The sequence below is a fragment of the Cotesia typhae genome, unplaced genomic scaffold (genome assembly GCF_013202065.1).
Source record: "Cotesia typhae breed Kobodo isofemale line unplaced genomic scaffold, CoteBio_Ctyphae scaffold_152, whole genome shotgun sequence".
Taxonomy (NCBI): Eukaryota; Metazoa; Arthropoda; class Insecta; order Hymenoptera; family Braconidae; genus Cotesia; species Cotesia typhae.
This window is the reverse complement of record NW_027423776.1, coordinates 5,792,944-5,819,104: the sequence shown is the minus strand read 5'-3', so window position 1 is coordinate 5,819,104 and position 26,161 is coordinate 5,792,944. Positions and strand designations below refer to the sequence as shown.

The following is a 26,161-nucleotide window of genomic DNA, read 5'->3' as shown; positions in this document are numbered from 1 at the left end:
AATTATATATGGCTTGATATGAGCATAAATTATTTTTAATATGTGGCCACCACATCAGAATATTTCTGGCTTAATATGTCTTTATATATCCATAATTGTCCTTATATGTTCATAAATATCCTTATATGCCCATGTATAATTTTTTGATCAAATTCAATGTCGAAAATGGCATATAATTACTCAATTTTCTCCTTACTATAGAGTTAAGTTCTATCTGCACACATATGATAATATCAATAAAAGAATACCCAAAAAAAAAAATATCTTTTTACTTAATAAATTTAGCTAAGTTTTTTTTTTACCAAATTTTTCTCCTAAAATCAAAGAAAAAATGTTATTTTTCACAATAATAAATCAAATCAAATTAGAAAATTTTTATGAAACATAATTAAAGCCCGATAAGTAAAAATCATGAAGTAAATATTATCAAAATCGAAACAATAAAAAATATAATTTAATAAAGTATTGAATTGATCAAAAATTCAATTTTGACATGCCTGATATTTTGATGAAACAGAAATTCAAAATTCAAAAAACTCATCATAACTCATTCCGATTGACCAAAAAAACTTTGTTCTTCAAAGAATTAGCTCCCCCTTCAAAAGCAGCTTCAAGACTAGGATTGCATAAAAAAGAGCATTGCATCTCTAAGATCGCTGAAGAAAGTTCCGTCAACCTTGAACATTAATTCAAATATTTGTAGGCATTGCATATTCCTTGAATCCTTGGCGTATCCACTGGGAAATCGGTAGTCATGTGAAGACAAGCAGCAGTAGTAAAATCGAAAAAAGGCGCGAAGGACTTAGTAACGTGAGGATCTTGCCAAGCGTTCATGGATATTTATTGTCTTAAACTGTTGGCTGTATCCTCTAGTCCGTAGTCAAAACGTTTTTAGTCTTTAGTCGATAAAAATAAATAAAAGGCAGTGTGTTCTAAGAACTGGAAAGCAGCCGTTTAAAAAGTTATTTCTCGGTGTCTATGTTCAGTGAAATAACGTCAGCGTCAGATAGTACTTTTCTTGCTCGGAGTCCTCTCCTCTTCTCGAGCAGAGTATCTTACGAGGACCGGATCTAGTAAGTAGCAAGGAATGGAAGTAACAAGTCGTTGATCCCTTTGTGGCGACATATGGCGACTTAACTCTCAAAAGAAACGCGTCCAATCCAATCCAATCCTCGTTCTCTTATTCACTCAAGTTAACTAGCACCGTACTCCCGGATAGTTTTCTTCTTAACGGAGTGACAAAGTCACCGCTGGAGTGCACAGGGATGGATAAAACCATAAGACCTAAGTACATAAAAGTTGGGTGCCTCGAGGTGCTGGGGTAAAGAAGACCTGGAGAATGAAAAGGTGCCTGTTCTGCTGGACGGTGGACGGAGATTCAAGAGTGACGAGAAGAAAACCGACGTACGTTTATTTTAATTGGAGCCTCACGTTCTCTCTCACCCAACAAGGACTCTTCTTAGTTTTCTTCTTCGTAGTCTTGTTCTTCTTCTTCTTCTTCTGCTGTTGCTACTGGTTCTTCAAGGCTGCCGCTTAGTGTGCTGCTCTTCTTCACTTGTCTTATTATTTTTATTTCCCAAAGTCTCTCTATTTTTTTATCAACCCTTTTTTACCTCATTTTAACTTAAGACATATATAATTCAGCCACGAACGCCTCCGGAATATTTGGTGACATTTTTTCGCATTCTTCAGGCTGGACAGAAGCATTCTCATAGTACTTTTGATGCATTTCAAAATTTTTGTATTTAGAGGTCTTTATTCTTGAAAATTTCGATCAAAAAAATTGATCTAGTCTTTGATAGTTTATTTGTTGAAAAATATCAAACATTTTTTTTTTTCAAATTATTATAACTATTCTTTTAAATTTTTAATTTGAACCAAAAAGATCAACTTAATAAAAAAAAAATGTATTCTTTATTTAAAGTAGTTTATTTTTGAATTTTTCAATTTTTTTAATGATCGATCTGAAGAAGAAATAAACTCCTGACAATTAACTTTGAAGCATCATTGCGAATCCGTGTCGGACTTGAGATTCTCTAGAGTTGGAGTTGAAGTCGCTGTTTAGTTGTACTTCAGTTTGATCGGCAATAATGATGATGGTGGAGATGTGTACTGAGAATGGTGGCCTCGTAAAACCCCTTTGGCGATGAATTCTTCCGAGTAACTTATTCTTGGATGCTACTATCCGGCGTGTAGCTCTGACATGACTGGCTATTAAAGTGATTACGCTGATAGTCCCTCCACTCGTAAAGTAATTATTATAGTAGGCGAATTAACATTTATTCATTGGAAAAATCCACGCGTCCGACTACCCCTCTTACATACGCGTACATACGCTTATACTCACACTTGAACTTACTTATGTATAATATTATTAAGTATTGTATGATCGGTTTTTATTATCAGTCTTTGTTTATTTGTGGGACTCTCTCGGCTCGGTCGCTTCATGCCTTCATGCCTTATACATGACTGGTAGCTAGCCCAAGACTTTTATGGCTCCACGCTGGATAATACAAGCATAATGTTGTATATTTCTCCAGGTTATACCAGTCCTCTATCTTCCAACCAGATATTCATTGTACATGCCGCTGACTATTCTTGTTTTTTTTTTTTTTTATGCATCTTATCTTAAGTTATGACTTTAAACGTCACCTTTTGTTTCTACTGTGCCGAACTCGGTTATGTAGGGCACAAAAAAATCTTTATTTCTATACGATCGATTGTAAAAATTTTATGATAAGCATTGCTGACTTTTAAAATATTATTTTTCGAATCACTTGGCACAGATTTGACTCAGATATTTGTTTTTACAATCCACAAAAATTCAATTTAAAAAAATATTTATTATTATTATTTATAATTTTAAAATTATCAAACAGCTGATAACTTTTTTTAATTTTATAAAAAATCAAATATTATAAAAACAAATTATTTCTAACGTTTTAAAAAAATTCCCGCTTATAGAACATAGATAAAAATAAAAATAAAAATAATATTATAAATTTTAATGAAGCATGACTTTAGTTCATGCAAGTCATGATTCTTTTCAGCTTCTACTACATATACATAGTATGTTATTTAGCGTTAACTTCAATATAAGACACAAAAAAATCTAAAAAATTTCCATCATTTCTTATCCCATTTAATTTTTACAATAATTCAAGTCACTCAAGATTAAAGACTATTATTATGATCTCAATGAAAACAAAAGTCTTTAACATATAAATAATTCGCAACGGTACCACAAGGAGTTGAGTCACGTGGCAAATTAACGGTCTATTACAGATCTGACTTTATGTGAATATTTATCCACACATATCATTTTATGATAAATGCAAAGTAAATTATTATTCGTGTGTGGTTCTAAATTTGCATGCCTGAAGCGTGAAGATCCGAAAAATCTAAAATTCGATATTGTTTTGGACTAAATAAAAGAAAAAATACAAGTTGTCTCTCTTTAATCATAGTCGTACAAAAACTCCGCCTCGATTATCAACCAAATCTGCAAAAATCCAAAATGGCAGGCTATAATTTAATATTGAAAAAATTAAAAAAAATTATAATAAAAATGATATTTTAAAAAATCTCTCGGCGACATCAGATAAATTCGATATTTACCCCGACTATTTTCGCCCTATAAATATCTGATAAGAATCAGCATTCATAGTTATTCCCCGAGGCGTTAGTGGTAAATCGATCGTTGTACCGATAGTCCCCATAAATACGTATGTCACAATAGAAAATATTTTTACTTAGAGCAACGTCCCATATAGTTCCTCATGCCTTATTCGCTAACCCGCTTGTATTTCTCTCTCTTTGTATTTTTATTTAAAACTATTTATAACAATTTATCTTATAAATGTCTAGAGACTGCGTCCAGGTCCCAGGTCTTGGGTCTTAGGTCTTCAATCTCTGGTCTCTAGTCTCCGGTCTCAGGTCTTGAATCGCGAGAGTTTACGTAAGCCCGCGGCTATGCCCACACGTACCTTCCCCACATCTTACGTCCTTACATCCTTACATCCTTGGTACCTTTTGCATAAACAGATGCGCGATACCTTATTCACAACCTCGGGATTTAAATCCCGTACAATAACGGCCTCAAAAATTCATTTTTTCACGATCCAAGACAATAAAATTCTAAACATAATTTTCTTTCACGTAAAAATTTATAAGCAAATATATTTTTTATTTAAATAAATTTTTGCCAAAATCAAATATGAAAAATAATCATATTTTATGTTAAATATATCCTTTTATATTTAAAAAAAAATTCAAATTGTTGCTTAGAGTGTTTTTTTCGCTCGCAAATAAAAATTTTGCGGTCAAAAAAAATTTCTTGAACATTTGATCTTTTTTATTAAAAATTCTGTTTTTTCACATTATTTCATAATTAACTGAATTCAAAGAAAAATCGTAAGAAGCAAACCCTAAGAAATTTAATTTTCTACAAAAATGGTCTCTTAAATCAAATCTCTAAAATTTATATTTCTTGAGATATGTAGCGTTGACTTTTTCTCAATTTGAAATTTTTAAAAATGAATCGTGGAGGTTTCTTCAAGATTTCATCTCCTAATTTTTCTAAATTTATGAAAGAAAATTTCTTTAAAAAATAATAATTACACATCAAGTATCTAAAGTGACCTTTAAATTTCTCCATGTGTCTTTGGGTTACACTTAATGTGAGTAGAAAGAGGCTCCGGGTGATTATTAAGATCTAATATTATATACCTAGGCAAAAAACCAGCAGATGTACTTGAGTATAAGCTTGACAAGGGTTTTATTATCCTGTAACTTTCTTCTCGATTTATTTTACATTTATAAAGCAGAATAAAATTTCTCGGTGCAAGAAGTAATCAGCCTGATGCGGGTCATGATGCGGGTGACGCACCCGATAACCAAGAAACAAAAATCACTCTCAGCATTGCCAACATTAGAAAGTGTAAATACTTATCCGATTCCTGGTGGCTGATGTCTGATGTATAATGTGTGATGTATTATGTATAATATATAATATACAAGATTTAAATAAGTGAAATGTTTATTTAGAGAAAGTCATTGTCCCCGTGGGAATCCTATTGATAATAGCAATAGCATATAGTAACGTATATTGCGGATGAGAGAAAGGATTACTCTATTGCGTTTAGAGTTATAGTAGGAAGTCACGAAGGTAAAGGTGGGCACCTCCTCTTATTTTTTTTTCTTATTTTACTGTTTTCTTTTATCTATTTCTTCTCTAATATAATATAAAAATAAAATTATATCGTACATAGAAGAAAAAATTAACTTGAATCAAGAAAATCATTTATGAAGTTAAAATTTTTTGAACGAAATCAAATTTTTTTAAGCCAAGAAAATTTCTTCTTGCTCCAAAATAACTTCAGTCTTCCTAATAATTTTCTTGGTTCAAGAAATTTTTTTTTTTCTGTGTATGGTTCAAAAGTTGATATAAATATGGGATATAACGCGACTTGTCAGGACGATAGTGTCTACAATTATCAACAGATCTCCACCAAACTCAACATACTTATTCTACAGAGAGGTACCGAAGTCAAGTTCGAAGATGAACTTAATCGATCAAGTAATTTAGAAATGCCAAGATTTTAAAATTGTCAAAATAATAAAAATTCACATTTCTTCAATTTCTTACTCGAATAACTTATGAATGGGATAACTTATTGAATCTCTGTAAATTACATCTGAAAGCTCTTTCAGTAAGCTTTAATTTGAGTCCCAAAATTATGTCCTATTCCTCTACACCAATTATGAAATTTGCTGTTGCACTAATTTTTTTTTTTTTTTTTTATACAATCCTAGTAGTTTTTCTTTCTATTCATTATGAAATCTACTTTCATTTCAGCTGCCAAATTGCCTTTTTTTATAAATGTATTTATAGATTATAGAATAATTATAATATTTTGAAGTTTTAATATAATTTCGGTTGAACTTTGAAGACCATGAAAAAAATTTTTTTTGATAAAATTTATTAAAAATAAAAATTAGTTTGGACTAATCTGGCGCGAAGTTCAAAAGTGCAGCACCTGTCACTCTTTCTTTATTGATGTGAAAGAAAATAATTGATTTTTACTGCTGTATGATTTATGCCTGGAAAAATAAATTTTTGAAACTTTAAGAAGTATGAAATTGAAAATTAAGTGAGCTCATTAAAAAAAAAAATTTAATTTTTAGAAATTAAAAAAAAAGACTAAGGAGAGGTCTATGACACAAGATGAGACATGTTTGTGCTAATTACCGAGATTGCTCGTATCATAGTCTCCAGCTACACTAGACAGACTTTTTATTATTATTACTACAACTATTAATATAACAAGAATACAAGGCTCTCGGTTATAAGTTGCCCAACGTAATGAGATCACTGTACTGAGAAGTAAGTAGATATAGAGGTTACTGCACTTTTACTTGAAACTTATTTCATATATTATTATTTTATTTATATTTAGAATTAGGATAGAAGCTGTCTTATTCAGTTCCCACTGAGTAGTATTGAGGAAGATGTAAACCGTAGGTCATGACATGACGAAAGATATAATACAAGTTTGTTGGGTACAAGGCCATTTTTCGCTTACTAGCTTACTATTTGTTGTGTATTTATGTTTAATATAATGTATAATTTAGTGGCCTCTAATTAACAAATTAATTGCGAGATGCATTGTTTGTTCCTTTTACTTCTCCGCAATTTATGGAACTCTTTTTTCATTTGTTACGTCAGTTTTATTTTAGGTTGTTGTGTATTTATGCTAATAATTGTTGTTAAGATGATTGACATTTAGTGTTTTTTCTCCTTGTAGATTTATTGTCTATTTAAATAGGTAAATAGACAATTTAATAATTGCCTTACTTAATAGTAAGGATGCTTTTATTTTTATATATAGTTATTCTCAAAAAAATTTATTTTTTCTATTTATAAAAAAATTTTTTAGAGATATTAACTTATCAAAAAATTTATTTATTGTTTTCTAAAAGTTATAAAACTTATCTCAATTTTTATTTTTCCAAAAAATCTTTCCTGTAAATTTTTTTTTGTGTTTAGCTGTCGTTTATAAAAAAAAAATTAAGTTTAATATTTTGAACCTAAAAAATATGAATAAAAATTTAATTTTTTTTTTAGTCTTTTCAAAATTAGAAAACTGTACAAATAATTTTGAAATTCTAAACCAAAAAAAAATTAACAAAAATTGAAATTTTTAGCCAATAATCAATTTGACAAAAATCAAATATGATCTGTAAATTTCTAATAAACTATCCTTGTATTATTTTCTTCACATAAAACCAAAAAATCAAAACCTACTTGGGTGGCCGAGCAAGTTTCTCCTCGAGTTTGTCAGAAGGCTGAAAATCGCGTCCGCGAAAGATATGAGTAGAATAATGCCACGAGACTTGAAAGAGTGTAACTGATCGGGATGACATCAGAGACAATGTTGGGCCGACGCCTCCAATTTGCCGGATATCTCTTAACCATTTACTGACTGTTCTGGTTGATTTATTCGCTTAACAAGCCTCGTGTTATCTCGAGATGAGTCTTATGCAGGCATTCCCGGAGCATTATCTCCCGAGAAAAAATAGCGGCAGTGATTAATGAATGCAGATAATTATCATTTGTGATTTTACATCTGACATTCCGTGGTTGGTGGTGGCTTCTAGGTTTTATGACGATCTATAATCCAGTTTGCCGGGCCGGGTTCTCTGAGGCGGTCTAATTAAAGTCCGGTTTCCTCTTCTTGCAACAAATGAACAAGTACACATACTAAGAGGAGGTACTGGGGCTTTGAAGTACTGAGTACTCGGAGATACCTCGGCGTAATGCACTCGACTATGCTATTACTATGCGTATATATATATATGTACTATATACTCTATACGATATACGAGCATAAGTAAAGCTAAAAGTAATAAAGGATAGTATAGAGTCAAGTCTATAGAATGTTAAATAAGGACTCGTGGGAAAAGCCACCGGAAATCCAGTACCGGTCTACATCCGTTCATCTTTTACTTTTTTACTAAAATCGGGTTTTTACACTCGAAAATCATAAATCACTTTTACTTTGTTGATGACTGATTTTTTGCTAACCTCTTGTAATTTTATCGGATATGAAACTCGTGAGTTTTAATTGAGGAAAATATTTTTTTTTTCTCTAAGTTTAAACTATGAAAATTTTTCATTTTAAGTAAGATTATTAAACAAATTTTTTTTTATGAAAAGTATCGTTTTATTTGATCTTTTTTCTTCTCCGAGAGACAATAATCATATTTTGATTAAGTAATTGTTTAAAATTTTTTCCATACATGGAAAATTAAAAAAAATTTTTTTTTCAATATTTTTCGATACTGAAAACTATTAATTAATGAATTTATAAAAAAATAAAAATTTATTGAAGTAAGTTCAATTTATAAATTTTAAAATTTAACATTTTAATTAAATTTTTTTTGAACCATCACAAATTTTTATCAAACTTACAGCAATTAAAAAAGATAAAATCTTAAAGAACTTCAACTCTGCAATTTTTTACGATTTCAAAAAAAAATTTTACATAATTAAAATTTTTTTTTTAATTACATTATTTCTTACTAATATTCCCCAAAATCTGTCTTCTCTCAACGCCGACACTTTTATGATTGAATATGTTAAAATTTGTCACACAGGTGGAAAGAGCAAGGAACATTAAATTTGCATATTTTATGATCTTGATACTGTACGCCCAGCGATAAAGCGATGGGCGGGTTTTATATAATACCGCGTAGAGAGTGTATAAGCATATCGCGTCTTCTCGGTCTTGGAAGAAGCTACATAAGAACATAGGTTCTATATAATACTACACAGATATAAGAGAAGTGAAGCTTGCACGGCATGGCATGGCCTTCCCAGCGAACGAACGTTCAATTCATACCACGTCTTTTCGTTTCATCCAACAATAAAAAGATTATGCACTTGGTATATTCTCTCACTGTATTCTGCCCCGCAATTATATTTTGATGCGCCGGGATTTCGGGTTAAAGGTCGAGGACAGCAATATGCTGCAAACTTTTATCCCTAAATTTCTTCTTCTTCTTTTTCTTCTTCTCCTCAAAAAACTTCCTTATCAAAAAAATTTATATAAATATAAATATGTAACTTATAATTCATTATTTACAATGTTTCCCACGTGTTCCAAGTGAAGTTACAATATAACTGTAGCGCATGTAACACAACAGGTGAGAGGCGAACTTCTCTATCGTATATCTCTTCTGTTCCGATATATGCGACCTGAATACCTTCTTTCCTCACATAAATATACACCAACTTTATTGCTCGAATAATTTACAATCAAAATAAAAGCTCCGTCATATCTCAAAATTTTTTACGGCATCCAAGAGGTTAACGATCTCTATTTTTTTTTCTTTTTATAATCATAAATTTATGGCTTGAATTTTTATAACAGTAAATTTTACTAGAACGCAAGACCCGGTCTAATCATTTCATAATTATCTGTACGTTCTGTTAAGTCTGCCATTGACATAATTTTGTTAATTGTCTTAATTATTTTTCGCAGAAGCGTAATCATCATTATAATTACATTATATAGTTCAATTTTTGATAAATTTTAATCTTCTGTTTCAATTTCTTCCGAGAATATGAAAAATAAAAGACTCATTTTATTTTATCCAAGAATTTAATTAAACTAAAAATAAAAAAATCTAATGATTTCTTCTTGAGCCAAGAGTTTAGTCAAAATTTGACTAATTTTGGGTTTTCAAAATTATAAAATCTAAAACAAAATTCAAAATAAATTTTTTTTCTAATTAATAGTGCAAAATTTTATGCAAAAAATTTTTTTTTGAATTTTACATGAATTTATTTTTGCAAACACTATAATTAAAATTTTCCGATAAATTCCATCATTTTAAATTCAAAAACAACAAAAACGATAAAAAAAATTTTTTTGAGTCAAGCCTGTAATTGAAATTCAAAAAAATTTGATTAAGTTTCAAAAATTCTAGCATCAAAATAAATTTCTTTATAATCGATGATACAATTTTTTATCAAAAAAAAAATTCTTTTTGTACTGCAGACACGTTGTTAAACGAAAATATATTTACTGTATGCACTTTGTTTTTATAACGATCACTTAATCACATCTTAATTAACTATAGAGACGTTCAAGACATAGCTGTAATCAAAATGATTTAGATTGTAATCGTAGCGTAAATAATTGCATGCGTTGGCTTTTTTATCCTTCCAAGGGAATTAATTTTTAATAATTTATCGTTATTATCCGACGTACTGCGAGGAGTGGTCCTGTCAGCCAAAACTAAATATATTTGCCCGGTTAGTTGCATTCCGAATCCCGAGAATGGCGCCACGCAAAAAATAACAGTCTACGAATGTTTCAGCCTTACGTATATCTCATATCACTTTTTATTTATTTGTCAACGATCCATTAATCACACACATATAATTTAGTACATTTGTGAACTCAGAATTTTTGATTTTTCAGACTTTGAGATTCTAATCGACACGCGTCGATTTAATCTGAGTACTAGGATGGGAATAATTTGTACAGCGCAACTACTTTGAATCCGACTGATTTGAATCGTCTCGGAAATTCTTACTCTTACTTTTATTGTTCGGGTCTTTCTCTTATCTTTGTTTTTGCTCTCGTTCTAGTCGCTGGATTGTCGATTACGATACAAGAGATCGCGACACGTGTTCGTCGAACTAGCAAACCTGCTCGCTGGCTGTGTATGTGATTAACCCTAATGATAATGTATTAACATTAAACCGTTATCTTTCATCAGAAATTCGACAGAACAATTGATATTTATTTATTTTTTATCGCATGCCTCGGAGTGATTTATTGATCTACTTTTTTTAAATTTCACACTAAGTGGGCTTATGAGTTATTTGGTTTAAAATTTTTAAGATATTATTTAAATTTATATTAATAAAAATAAATATTTAGAGTATATATTGTACAAAAAAATTTATTAATTGTACTATTTATTTTTTTTATGACTTAATTTTTTTAAAAATAATTTACATAAGTTTTGAATTTTTAAGAAAATCATTGATTACATTTATTAAATAATAATTCGTAATCTGTAGTAAAAAAATTAACTAGATTCAAGAAAAAAATTCTTTAACTAAAAGTTCAAGAAATTTTTTTTTGATTTAAGTAAATTTTTCTTTTCAAAATTTTTTTGTCTTAATTTAAGACAAAAGAACTCTTCAAAATAATTTTTTAAGTGTCTAAATTATTCATAGTGTCTAATTATTAATTAATCTATTAATAAAAAAAAATCTTAAATAATAAATTTCTAATTAAAATAAAAAATTACTTCTTGCTTATTTTCCTAAATTAATTTTTTAAAAAATGTAAATAAAAATGAAAGGCAATAACAGTTACACTAAAGATAAACCGAAGTTAAATGGATAAATAGAAATATCTTCATTGACGTTTAAATGCAATATATATTAATAAAAAAATAGATAAAAAAGGCAATAAAGCTCTTAGATGCTGTGAGGAACGCAAGCGAGTGTGAATTTTTAGCAGGATAAATGCCGGGGCAAAGGACGAGTTAAAGTAATAGTTTCAGTACGGACGATAATCATATTAGAATCTCAACTCGAGTGTAGCTGCTATGCACGAAGTACCAAGTACCAAGACTGAAATACAGATATGTGCATCTTGTACCGGCACAAGAGTGGTGCATAAGTGCGAGGTGTTTCACGTACCCAGCTCTTGAGTCTCTTGAGACTGAGTCCTATAGTAGATGCAAGTTGCTCAGCCCAAGAATTTATTAGCGATCGTACGCGCGAGATACACCCGGCACCCTGCAATAACACTTCTCCAGCCAACAGGTTTCTTTCGATAAAATCGTCGGTTTCACTGAGGGGGATTGTACCCCCGGTACTGCTCGACCTGACTCACTTTGCGTGCACACGCACCTGTGCTTACTCTTACTCGCGATGCTTTTCATCTCTTATTGCCTCAAGTAATCCCGTCCGACGAACATCTGATAGAATCCAACGTATTCAAAGATTCTAGTCTCGAGTTGTATTCTCAAGCATTTTTGGCCTTAGTTTTGTATGGATTAATAGATCTGTTCGTATTGAGCGCTTTAAGAAAGTAGAACTTGTACTGCACATGCGCGAGAATTGTTCCACACGGAACCTTAAGATGGGTGAATTTAAATCGTGATTTCTAGGTTAAATATTGAAAATACGATAAAATTATAAGATACCATTTTTGTAGAGAATTAAATTTTCGAAGATGACGTCCCTCATCAATTTTCTGTCTCTTGTCTTTTACTCTGAATTTGAAGGAAAAAATAAAAATATAATTTGGGAAAATTTTTGTTTTTTTCACAAAATTAGTCGAAATAATTAATTTACAATAAGAAAATTCTTCTACTTGAAGATAAATAAATTCACAACGACTATGCTAATTTTTTGCACTCCGTAATTGCAGTTTGTATTGAAATAAAATCGGGATTAAATGAATTCAAGTATTAAATTGAAATGGAGATTGAGAATGAGAATGAAAATGATCATGGTGTATGGAGATGTTTAAGATTTACCGAGAGATACTTGGAATATAAGTCTCAAACGAAACGGCTAGGCGTACGTAGGTACGGTACACACGTATCTGGGGACTTATATCCTTGAAAGTAAAACGATGCCTCTCGCTTTCGTAGTACTATCATCTCATCTATACCTGTCTACACAATTTTCCGCGAAGTCGTTCGTCCAATGAATCTCCTTCTTTACAATCCGACCACATAACAATGTTCACGTAGCACTACTATTTATATTTCATCGCGTTTCAATATATACTGGCATAGGTGAATTTATTTATTTATTATTGATACTTTTTCTACATACTGATAAATCCATTTGCCTCAATCCATTCATTTATTTAATTGGCCTTTTTATTTTAATTCTCAATGAAAAATCCCCGTATCTGATCGCGAATAAATTAATGAATTGACGTTTCATTTATATTTACATAAAAAAAGTTTTAATCAATTTTTTGTATTTTTAATCTTTAATAGAATATTTTTCTTAATTTTTTTAAAGATTAAAAAATTAAAATCTCTATCCCTATAAAAATTTATTTACTAACTCGATAAGTATCGCAAATATTGACACATATTTATTGTTCCCATTATCTCCCACAAATTTGATCTATAATACGTATCCATAACAATGTAATATGTATTTAAAAGTGAAGATAATAATAATTATATGTGAATAAATGTAATATGTATATTTTTATTTATTGACGCAACTCAATATCGGACATTGATGGATCAGGCCTTTAAGGCAAATGTGTCCGAAGATGTAACTCATTTTTAGCTGGTCTTATTATTTTAGTCTCTGCTCTATCCTCTTTTTCCCTCTCATCTTTGTTCTTATCCTTATCCTTATCCTTAAGGCTTATATTCGACGACTAAGAGTAAAAATGAAAGTCACGATCGCTCGCCGGGAGCTTTTCGATCAAAGTCGCTTACTCTTCCCCACAACCGGATGTGCACGCAATTAAGTATCCCCGGCCGAGAAAATAAACTTTAAACTTCACCGGTAAAAAATTGCAACAAAAACTCTATTTTTTTTTTTTTTTTTTTTTTTTTTTTTCAAGAAGTTAATGATATAACATAACGAAAATTGGACGCGATTAAAGATCTATTTATGTTACCTCTAATTTCGTAATGATTTTATATTATATTATGGTTCCGGTAATGAGTGAAATTTTTTTATTTGTTGAAGAGTTGAATAAATAGAAACCAGATTCTAATTAGTTGTGGTAAGATTATTATTTTATTTTATGTTTTTTAGGAGTTGGGTAATCTCCAATGTTTAATTAAGTTATCTCAATATACTTTTTTATAGACGTGTTTGTCGAAAAAATTAAAACGAAATATTACAGCTAATAATTCATCATTTTTTACGGTCTTTAAAAATTAATAAATCAACATTTGTTTTGATTGAATGATTAAATAATTATTTATAAAAAAATTTTTTTTTCACTCTTTAATGTGTTTTATCTGTCTAAGAAATTATAATTATAACTTTAGATAAATTAAAAAAAATTTTTACTGACAAAAAATTCATCAATTATTTTTTGAGTCAATAATTTGATCAAATGTTAAAAAATTTGACTAATGTCAAATGTTCAAAATTTTCAACTTCCCGCTAAGAAAATTGGAAATTTTAAAAAATCGTCAACCGTTTTCCTAATTTTTTTATTTATAATTTTAAAAGTTTAAATCAGAAAAAAACTTTAAAGTAAAAAAATTTATATTTCTCTGTATGCCGAAAAATATTTACTAATACAGAGAATATCAAAAATACAAAAATTTATATGCTTAAAACAAGTAAAATAATATCTTAATTCAAGAATCGCGCCATATTTATAACAAGTCAGTAATATCTTGAAACAAGTCAGTAATAATATTTTATATGATTGACTCTTACCAGGACTGCAAAGACTGAATGCATTGCCGTGGTAGCCTTCTTCGCAGCTACAATCAGTACCGTGATTCGTGTTGATACAGACAGCGTGAGCAGCACAGGGGTTTTTGATGCGACAAGGATCCTGGCAGATATGTCCAACGCAGATTTCCTTCAGCAAGCAGTCTTTGTCGCTATTGCAACCGGCTAAAGAAAGAGAGAAAGGTGCCCATAAAGACCCATCAAAATGACACGAAAATTATATTTTTCCTAATTTTTTTTTTTTTTATCATTTTGACTAAAGTAATTTTTTCATCTTCTCAAATTGAAATTTTGAATAAAAAATATTGACATTTAATTTTGTAAATTGTTAACATAAAAAAATTGATTTTCTGAAAAAACTTTTCTTAAGTACACAAATCATAAAAAAAAATAAATGATTTACGTTTAAAGATTTATTCAAGCAAACGAAAAATTTTGTTCAGCATCTCAGATGAGGAAGAAGCGATCGGTCTTACCCACACTCGAGATGGGTGTAACAAATCATCCCAGCACGTAAGAACTCTTACCTTTTCCCTCTTCTATTCCGCGTAGAACGTGTCGTCTTATTCGTGCGTTATTTCCACCATGTGCTGCAACAATAAAAATAATAAAACCGTAAATAAAGAATAATGAAAAAAAAAAAAAAAAAAATGCAAAAGGGGAGGGAATGCTGACACCTCCACCAGTTCGCTATATGCTATCAACCCACACGGCCCGGTCGGCACCTCTGGCTCTTTTCACGACGGAAAGTCCTTCATTATCCTCGCAAATACGACTGCAAATATATACGATTGCCTGTGAAATTTCCCCTTTCATCTTCCCCTTTTTTCTCCGGCTGTATTTATATACGCGAGAAATGCGCGGGCCAATTAGCTCCTCTTGACAAGTTGCTAAGGCCTATCATTTATTTTCCACGCTCTAGACTATCTCTCTGCATTTATTAAATATACAGTTCTTACATTACAACTTTTTAAATTTCCGCGAATATACATTACACACAACACATTACACATCATATTCTTCCCTTCGTTAGCTGCGACTAAAGACCGAAATTCGAGATCCGTCTTATTTATTTAAATGACGTTTTGTTATTTTAATCGTCGCATTTTTTACGGTAAATCTACGATTAATTTTCAACGGTTCGCGTGAAAAAATAAAAAATAAATTTTTTGCACCTTCAAAACAAAAAAACTTTTCTTTTTTCAATTTTATCTGTCATTATCAATCAGTAAAAACGGATTTTTTTTCATATGGATCATTTTTACTGTTACAACTAAGAATTTTTCAAAAATAAATAAGAATTCAATGATACAGTAGTAATATATCATTAAGATAAATTAAGATATTTTACAAAGAAAGTGGAAACAAGAGGAGCTTAAAAAAAAATTTTTTGAAGGAAGTTATAACTATTAATTATATTGTTCGAGAAATGGAAGCGTACATGCTTTTGAAAGAAAATAGGATTGAATTGAAGATAAAAATAAAATTGAATGCTATTACAAAAAAGTAAAATTTTAAAATTTTTTGTAAAAATATTAGTCTTACTCATTTTTAAATCTGGAAATATTTTTTTAAATTTTATTCAAGGTCTTGTTTCGGAAGTTGACTTTTCTTAACTTTTAAACTTATGCTCTGAATATTAATTTTTTTTTCTCGTTTATTTTATTAGTTGCAAAAAATAATATCCCAGAAACTTAAAAAAAAGTGTTAAAAATAGTCCGAAAGTTTCTGAAGATTTTTGAATTATTTTTTGACTGAATTTGAAAAATTACAAAATTAAAATTGAGAATAATTATGACTCTTGATATAAAACAAATAAAATTTTGAACCTCTAAATAAATACAATATAATATGTAGTAATAACAATATAGAGTTGAAACTTTTTCCGAGGATTACCGTTGAACCCGCCTTTATTTACAGTTACACTTGACTATCTAATGTACACTATAAATACTCCACCTTCATCATTTGTGTACATAATAGAACAAACATAATGAATAATGAATAATGAAGAATATACATATTTCATAAAAGTATTAACGTGGGTGTTGGAGCTTTCACCTCATCCAGCGTAATACTTCCACGTCTGCTATTATATCAGTTTTCAGTTCAGTTAACTTATATTCATATTTGATTTATAATTGCACGCATAACAACGATTACAACAATTACAACTATTTCATAGCATTTAAACAAAATTCGTGGAGGTATGTAAATAGCAAATCGCAATTAATCTTTCATCATTAGCATTACATATATCAGCCGACCAACTTCCGCAATCATTTTCAGTCATTTTATAATTCTATGTTGTGTTATGTTATGTGTATTTTTCATTATCCATTAAATTTAATTCTTCCTCATAATAAAGAATTTATACCAAGAATTTTTTTTTTTTTTTGAAATATCGAAAATGTATTAATAATATTTGAAATATCTAAGATATGTATTGGAAATACATTTCTAGTCGCTAAATTTATTTAAAAAATTAAAAGATGATTAAAGAAACAATTTTGAACCAGTTTGTGACAATCGATATGATTTTTTTTTAAATATTTATTTGATGTAAATATTTTCAAAGACTAAAATTTTAAATAAAAATATTTGTTTTATTTAAATTATTTAATAATTTAAATTATTTAATTTATTTAAATTATTTATTAAAAAATTTAAATAAAAAAAAATTAAAATGATTTTTTTTCTGTACAGACACAATTTATTTATTTTTAATATATAATTTATATTTCACTATATATCTTTGAATTATAAATTTTTTCATGGGGTCAACATCAAGAGCTTCAATAAAATTTACCTCTATTAATAACAAAATCAACACGCTTAACTAATATTATCACATTACATATTTTTTAAAAATTAATTCAATTACGCAAATCATGAATCATTTTTTTATGTTTATTTATCCATACTAAATGTTTATTAGCTTATTACCTATTAAATATTACATATGAAAAAAAAAAAAAAAAAAAAAAACCGAAAAAGAAATCGTGAGAATTGGATATTCACACGATCGTATTTTACGTATGTTTATCGATTATTGGCGAATAAATACTAAAAGTGTGCCGATGCATCAGTATAAAGAAAAGAGAAGAGAAGCATTACATTACATTACATACACTAGCCTCTATGTACAGAGACTTGTAAAACTTGAGGCGCTTATAAACAACGACCGCGATGTACCTGTCGGGGTAGCAAGAGCCATACCAAGAGTTTGTACCCGCACGCGAGCCACTACAAACCTAAGCGCTTTATAATAATCTTTTTAAAAAGGTTGAAGAGGGTTGCCGGTTGCTAGTTGCTAGTTGCTGGTTGCTGGTTGCTAGACCCACTATCCACTATTTATACGCTTGTGTGTATATAAACTTGAATATATAGATTTTTCAGTGCTGCGATGTATATGGATATGGATATGGATACGTATAAAGTGCAGAATGCAAATGGATGATACCCTCGGGCATCCGGTAGACGATTCGCGTGCAGACTCCACACGCGAGGAAGCATTCACTCAAGAGAAGTATCTCGGGTACTTAGAAATTTTTTCTAGGAATTTTTTACACTCTTATATGGTAAAAAATTTATTCTAACTAAAATAATTGACGAAGATAATGAATCATGGAAATTTTCCTTCGATTAAAAAAATTTGATTTTACTCAAGATAATTATTGTTTTTATAAAAACTTCTTTTTTGGTTAAAAAATTTTATTCTCTATTAAAAATTGTGAAAAAAAAAAAAACAGTTACTAAATTTGAAGTCTTTTTTTTTTGAAAAATTATCATAAAATTTTTTCAGAGAATTGCGAATCAAAGATCCTATCAAAATTTGAGCCCTTGATAATTATATTTAAAAATTGTGAATCGAAATTTTTATTATTTATTTAAAAAACATGAAATAAATTATTTTTAAGATTCGAGATTTTATATCATGTCATACAAGCAATTTACAGAATAGTGTGATAAATATTTTTTGTACACTTCACTCAAGAGCCGAAATCTTGAACCAAGAATACCATTTTGAAGAAAATGATTTTCTTAAGTCAAGAGAATAAATTCTTGAGTTAAGAAATTATTTTTGGTTTAAGAAACTTTTCTTGTTTCAAGAATTTTTTCTCTTGACTCAAAAAAATTTCTTGTAATTTTTCAATAAATTTACTTTTTCAAAATTTATTTCAAGTTAAAGTTGAAGAAATCCTGAATTGACAATTTTTCTTCGTTTTTAGTAAAATAATAACGATTTAAATAAAAATTCTTTTTGTAGTTCAACTTTTTATTTTACTCGTGTAAAATACTCACTATAAAATAGCCTACTTATTCACCTCTAGTCGGCTGTAAGGACGAATTTGAGTGTATAGCAATTGAGTTCCAGAGACGGACAGAAGAAATAATACCAGAAGACACCTGCCGGAGGCGCTGCGATGATCTTCCATTAGTACTTAGTAATAGTATGGGACGTTGTAGGCTATTATAGTATAATACTGAGTGCGAGTATGGGATTATAGAACCAGTACCTAGCTGAGGACGTGGAGGCTAATGGCCAGGAATTATCATACGTGCTGGGAAATATAGAATAGAATAAAGTTAGAATAAAACAAATAAAGAAAAAGCCGGGGTTGCGTTTAGCTGGACATGCTCGAGTGATTTTCTTCGAGCACTTTGCAGAACATCTTTAGATAGGGCTTCGTCCGAGAGGATGGGAATGACTATAGCCTTGCTGGGCGCAATCATTCCGAGAGTTATTGACGGGATTACTTAGCGATTTAAATCGACTGTATCATCAATAGCTTCTAATCACGGATAATAATAAATCCGGGATAATTTTATCGAGAAAGTAATGGCGAGTTGAGTGGATAAAATTTTAATCCCGGAATTATTTTAAGATTTCAGATAAGTGTTAAATTGGTAAAATAGGGGTAATAATACTGTAATGATTATCTGGCTGTATATAAATAAATTCATTAGGATGGAATGTATAGGGAGCAATTTTACGGACTATTACGGACTGAAGTCAATAGTTTTACTATTTAGATTTTTTTATGATTATAAAAAAATCCGATGTTCATTTTTTTATTTAAATGAAAAATCATTTTATAGACACATTTTTAATTTTTATTTTTCATGTAGAAAATAATTGTCTCGGCTCAGAATTCTTCTTTTTAAATTAAACTAAGTTGATATTTCTTCTTCCAGATAAGACATTTTTTTACGGATTATAATTTTTAATTTGAAAAAAAAAAAAATTTTTTTTAAACAAAAAATTAGTTTTTTTGTCTAATAAAATTTATTTTAATCAATATAATATTAATTGGATTTTTATTAAATAAATTTATTAATGACATTCAAAATTAAAATTTTTTCTAATTACAAATAATAATAATAAGAAAATATTGAAGGAGTGTAACAGAAAATAAAAATAGAGGAATAGGGTAAAGAGTAAGCATTTCTTCGATCAAACTTTATATATGAGGATCGCGCGACTCCTTTCACCAGAGAGTTCCCATGTACCTCGTCTGGAATCGGGCACATCTGCAATCCTCTCTCAGCTCCTAACATTACTCGTACTGGTACTCATACAATCCAAGTCCAAGTATCGCAATGTTAATGTAAGACCAAGACTAAGACTTAACTCTAAAGAGTCTTTAAACGCTCATAGAGGCTGAAAGTATAAATAAAGTACTCGAGTAGAGTCCAAGTCAGGAAAGGAAAAGGAAAAGAGTATCGTTTGTCGGCCGGAGGTCTTAAATCCCGGCGACAAGCTTCCAGGTCCATCCTGTTGTTAGATGATTGCGCTTTTACCGTTTTAACTGGTGAGTTTAACGTCCTTTGAGAGTAAGAATGCACTTTGCCGTTTAGAATAATCCACTGGTTGCCGCCGGCTTACAAATCCATACACCCCTACCATACACCATACACCATTCATCCTCCTAATTTATAACTTATAACCTTTCCTACGAGTTATCTACACTGAGGAGACTTTTACGTGCCAAAGTACTTTATATATTTAGTAGAAAGTCTGGGGAATTATCATTATACCGCAACACACAAATCACCCTACGCAATAACTTCTAATCGCTCTTTTAGAACATGCGTTAAATATTGAACATCAAACATTACATTATAAGTATTTAGTATTGAGTATTGAGTATTGAGGTTTGAGGCAGGTCATCGGTATCATCAGTATCAGCAAAGTTATTTCAAAAAACGATTAACGATGCGTCCAGTGAAAGTTTTTTGTTAAGATATGCACTATACGCACTCTCATTTAATGTACAAATACCTACAACACACAGACTACAACACGGAAGTCTACTCTAGTCGGCGGCTTACACGCGACTGGAATTAACAAAACAATTTATCTTCAATTATATTCGACTCACCACATATTTTTATTCTTATTTTAGAATTTTAAAAATCATCAACAATGAAAACTATTCGGTAAGAATAATTCAGGATTTGTATTAAAGAATTAATTAAAAAGTTTTTAAGAATTTAATAATTTTGAATCAAGTAGAAAAATTCATAAATGTAAATTTTTCTTAATTCAAATTTATACTTTTGAATCAAATTAATTTTTTTTCAAGTTTAATTTAAATGCAAACGAAAAACCCTTATTGAAGATTAAAACCGTTTGAAGATAATTTAAAAATCATTTAAGCATGATTTAACTATATAAGCTTGATTTTACTATAAACGAAGAATTAAAAAGTCATTTGCAGATAGTTTAAACTTTTATTCTAAACAAGTTTAAGTTTATTTGCATAATATATAATTAAATTACTTGTATTTACAACTAATGCAAAAGATGCGGTTTTTATACTGTCAGATTTAATGATTGATTCATAATGTTTGATGATGCTAATTTCTATTCGATGTGATGATGTAGAGAAGTACATTAATTATGGTTTTAATGAATTAATCTCTATTCAAATTATAAACATGTAATATGAGATGAAAGGCAACATCTTTATTATAACTTCTCAAGCATTTCCTTATCTTCTTGGTATTCATGCTCCAAAGTTTATATAAGTTCAACAAAAGTTAAAAAATTGTAGACAATTCTTCACCAAAATGTATTGAATTATTGAGTGACAAAAATTATTTAAAATATGTGTCATAAAAAAATTTCTTCGATCTTAATATTGTTCTATTTAAAATTCAGAAAAAGATATTGCATTTGAATATTAAGAGAAAGAAATGTTTTTTGTTTAATTAATTTACAGATTGGTCAAGAAGATGGATCGCAGTTGATGTTATTAAATTAATGCTCGAGAAGATTAGAGTAAACCGAAAACAAAAAAAAATAAATACATGTCGCAAGTAAGATACCATTGATGGTGATGGTAATTTTTATCGCCTGGTGGTACAGATGATGGAGAGTGCCAACGTCAGAACACGAAAGTCCAGACAGAAGACACGCAGGGAAGAGTCATTAAGCCACCATAATTTTTCCTCGGTACATAAACAATAAACTCGATGTGTACATCTCCGGCTACGACATTCAACATTTGTAAGAGCGTTCACTAAAGTAAGACACCCCGCGGGTATGAAACGCGTGCTCATTTCAAGTGCAACTAAATTTGAACACGCACTTTTTACTTTATACATATGAAAAGTCGCAGCCTGAAGAAAAAATTTGTGTACATGTTTAAGTACATTCCGAATTCTCATTATCGTAAAAATGAAACAGGAGCCACCGCGTGAAAGCGACATCGATATTACACCGAGTTTTTTTTTTTTTTTTTTTTTTTTTTTTTTTTGTTAAATGAGGAGGGTCTCTTTGAATTTATTTATTTATTTTTAGTATTTATCTTGTTGATTAACTTAAATATCCTCATTCTTTAGGATAAAGTAACCCTATCGCATTACTAATTACTTTTTTGAATTTATCGATACTATAACACTTGCAGAAAATTACGAGCTTTTAAAATTTACTGTATTTTAATATTTAAAACTAAATGTACCGTAAAAATGACAAATTATTATTATTTTTTTGGTATTATGAATCATAATATGAAATTCATGTATTACGCTTTAAATTTTTTGACATTAAAGCAAACTGTTTATTAATTCAAAATAAAAATGCGCAATTTACTGTAATAAAAATATTTTTTTAAAAGCGCTTAAGTACGTAGTCCATTAAGTAAATAGTAGCTTGAAAGCATTACATGCAATTGTTGTTTAAGTTTATGTAAATTAACAACTTCAAGACAGACAGAAGACATTAGCGAGATATTTTGGTAATGTCAATTCGTGTAAAGGTAATGGATAATAATCCTTCCGTGTCTTCTCTGTAGTTTGTACATAATAATTTACCAGAAAGTAATATATATACCGGTTGGAGTATACTGGTATTCCTTATATTACTATTACTATTACTGTCTCGAACTGCATGTTTTATGTCGTGTATGTACATGCCTATCTTGCTAAGTACTCAGTACTCACTACTCACTACTCACTACTCACTACTAATACTAGTACTTTGTGCGGAGAGCAAGTCATCTCCGGAGTTTCAGTAAGAGCATGTGATGTGTTTGAACATACCGGACAAATTAGTGTCTAAGGTTATCGAACTTCTTGCGCTTACACTTTTACACGTGCTGTATTATATGTACAAGTCTTTTATTTGCGCGGCTAATGAATGAAGAAATATTTTTTTAGCTATTTATGATAATGATTATCGTTGAATTTTTTAAATTTAATTTTAGTGTTATTTTATATTTATCTTAGTGTCTTGATTTTAGATCAATATTTTTAAATCATTAATCACTATAGATCCGTGAAAAAAATTTTATATAAAAAAACATATGTTGAAAAAAAAACTTCTATGGAAGATATATTTTTAAATACATCAAATTATATTAAAAATATTCAATTTATGCACAGTAAAAAATTTTGCGTCATTGCGTCAAAAAATTTTGTGTTAAAAATTTTTGTATTAAATATTTAAGACTTTTATGTGTAAATTTAACATTTATTGTGTTAAATTAACACAAAAAAGTGTCAAATCTTTAACATAAAAATTTTTTACTGTTGCTGATTTTCAAGTATACTTTATAATAATTGAAGTTATAAAAAATATATCTTTGAATAGGTAAGGTAAAAAAATATACTTCAAACCGTATGAAAAATATAGTTATAGAAATATATTAAAAATATCATGTAGTTTAAGTTTAAAATCAATTTTTTTATATTCTTTCCATACTTTTATACATGTATTCTTAATATATATCAATAATAATTAAAAAAAAATAAATTATAAAATGTGCTCACATTTTTGTTAATTTTTTATGATTCAAATAATAATTCAAATTATAATAAATAAATGATTAAAATCAAAATTTTACTGTCTCAAATAGTACTAATTATTATGTATTACAGTTTATTTTAATCCGTTTGCTAAAAAAAAATTTTTCATTGCTATTGTCCATAGTTTTATAAATTCTTTATTAATTTTTATAGCATTTTTCATATTTCACCATCCATTTATCACAAAAAATTTTCGATTAAGCTACCTATTTCTTCACCAATAAATCGATCAATTGTTATCCCCATAAAAAATTTCTCGAACAATAATTCACACGAAACACACAGCAACACGTGTTAACGAAATCTACACCGTTATTTACAGATCAGACGATCAGTGAGGCCGCGATCGATAAAGTAAATCGAGTATAGACCGTATTACTGTAATAGAATTCAACAACCGAGAAAATCACATGATTTATCAAGAGATCTTATCAAGCTGGCAAATCAATTGGAACAATAAGCCGCAAAATTTCCTCTTTCAATATCAACTAATAAAGAATAAATAATATTAATAACTCGATATGATTTTTAAATCGGCACAATAGCGCATTAAAAAGGAGTTGAGGTGTAGCTCAGAAATAAAAAAAATGGCTGTGTTTTCCCTGGTTGGCCTGAGAAAATCCGGCGGTTAAATTGAATAAAACCAACCAGCAGGAAATCAAATAAGGAAACGAGAGGTATTTTAAATTACGTAATTGTTGACTATCACTCTATACTTTACTCACACCCGGCTGTGGATATTTTACATTTTAATATTGCTGGTAACTATAGACTGCAGAGTACTTGTGCCGAGTGTGAGATCTTGTGAACCTCTACCTATCAATCTTCTTTTACACTCGAGTCTACCACTTATACTTGCTGTAATAAATAAAGTGTTGAATAAAAAATTATAATGATAAAAAATTTATTAACAAGCACACACACACACACACACACACACACACACACACACACACACACACACACACACACACACACACACACACACACACACACACACACATATATATATATATATATATATATATATATATATATATATATATATATATATATATATATATATATATATATATATATATATATATATATATATATATATATATATATATATATATGTGTGTGTGTTGAGTTGTTTGATTTTATCAAATTTTAAAATCAATGTCCTGTTTGAGGATGATGATGAACATCTTCGAGGTCGTACGTCTGTGATGCGTGTAATGCCAAGTAAAGACGCCAGATGTGCGATAGTGGATTCATACTATATTCATATTGTACATTGAAAAGAATTGAGTATGTGCTTTTAGTAAAATAAAAAAATACTTGTACATACATTGTAAAGAGTCTATGAGTTGTTTAAATACTTGTTTTATTCGAATAAATATTTGTTATAAGTTTAAGAGAGACGATGATCACCATGACCGCAATTTAAATTACAACAGAATTAAGTTTGCTTATCTTAGACGGGTCATCGATCGCAGCGCAATCGCGATACACGGACGAATTAACTAACTTTTAAGGATTGTATTATAATGGTTAATGTAATAATTTTAAACCAACGGAATTCCGTAGAGTCATTCGAGTCATCAGATTACTCTTTTTATTAGGATTTCAATTTAAATTTTTATTTTTAACGCAATATGGGCGGTTCGTGTTTTGGTGAAATTTGTTCCTTGTTTATCGGGTCAATAGGTCGAGGAATGTTTATGATAGGTGAGAATTTTTTTAGGTGTGAATTATTGGAAATTTTTTTAATTGTGAGACTGATTTAAGGATAGAAAATATGAAAAAATTTGTAAATGAGGTTGTACAAATTTTGAAATTAAAGTTAAAAGTTCTATTTTGGTTTTAAAAAATTTTAAAATGTAATATTTGTTTTAAAAATTTTTGAGTAAAACATAAGTATTTACTTTTTGGTTTAAAAGCTTGGAATAAACTTTTAAAATTCAATTTTTAGTTAAAATATTATCATTAAAAATCTAAAACTTAACATTTGATTGAAATTTTAGAATCAAAAATTAAAAAATTAGTATTTGGTCTTCTGTATGAAAAAAAAATTTTGTTTGAGACAAAAAAAAGTTATCTTTCAAGTGTTTTATATTCTTAATTTTAAAACAGAAATTTTGATTTATAATTAAATAACTTATAACAAAAATTTTAAAAGATAAAGTTCAGAGTTTAAATAGACATCCATCAAGAGAAGTGTAATTCACGTACGTAATCGAGGCGTTTCCATATGTGTGTATTATTAAATTGCGTAAAGGTTAAAGCTTATTCGCAAGAATTAAAGGAATAATAGAATAGAATATAAAATATAATAAAATAGGCAGCGGTTTACGGCCAGAGAGAGTTATTGCC

The 26,161-nt window shown here is 29.2% G+C and overlaps 1 protein-coding gene across 1 annotated transcript in view; it reads right to left on the bottom strand.

The window, feature by feature from the left end:
* Nucleotides 1-26,161, bottom strand: part of LOC141535858 (uncharacterized) — a 108,619-nt gene that overhangs the window by 31,730 nt on the left and 50,728 nt on the right. Inside the window, exons 2-3 of the mRNA XM_074256018.1 lie at nt 15,016-15,078; nt 14,471-14,653 (exon numbers count right to left, since the gene is read on the bottom strand). Of these exons, the coding sequence (XP_074112119.1) occupies nt 14,471-14,653; nt 15,016-15,078 (246 nt within the window). The remainder of the gene's footprint in view (nt 1-14,470; nt 14,654-15,015; nt 15,079-26,161) is intronic.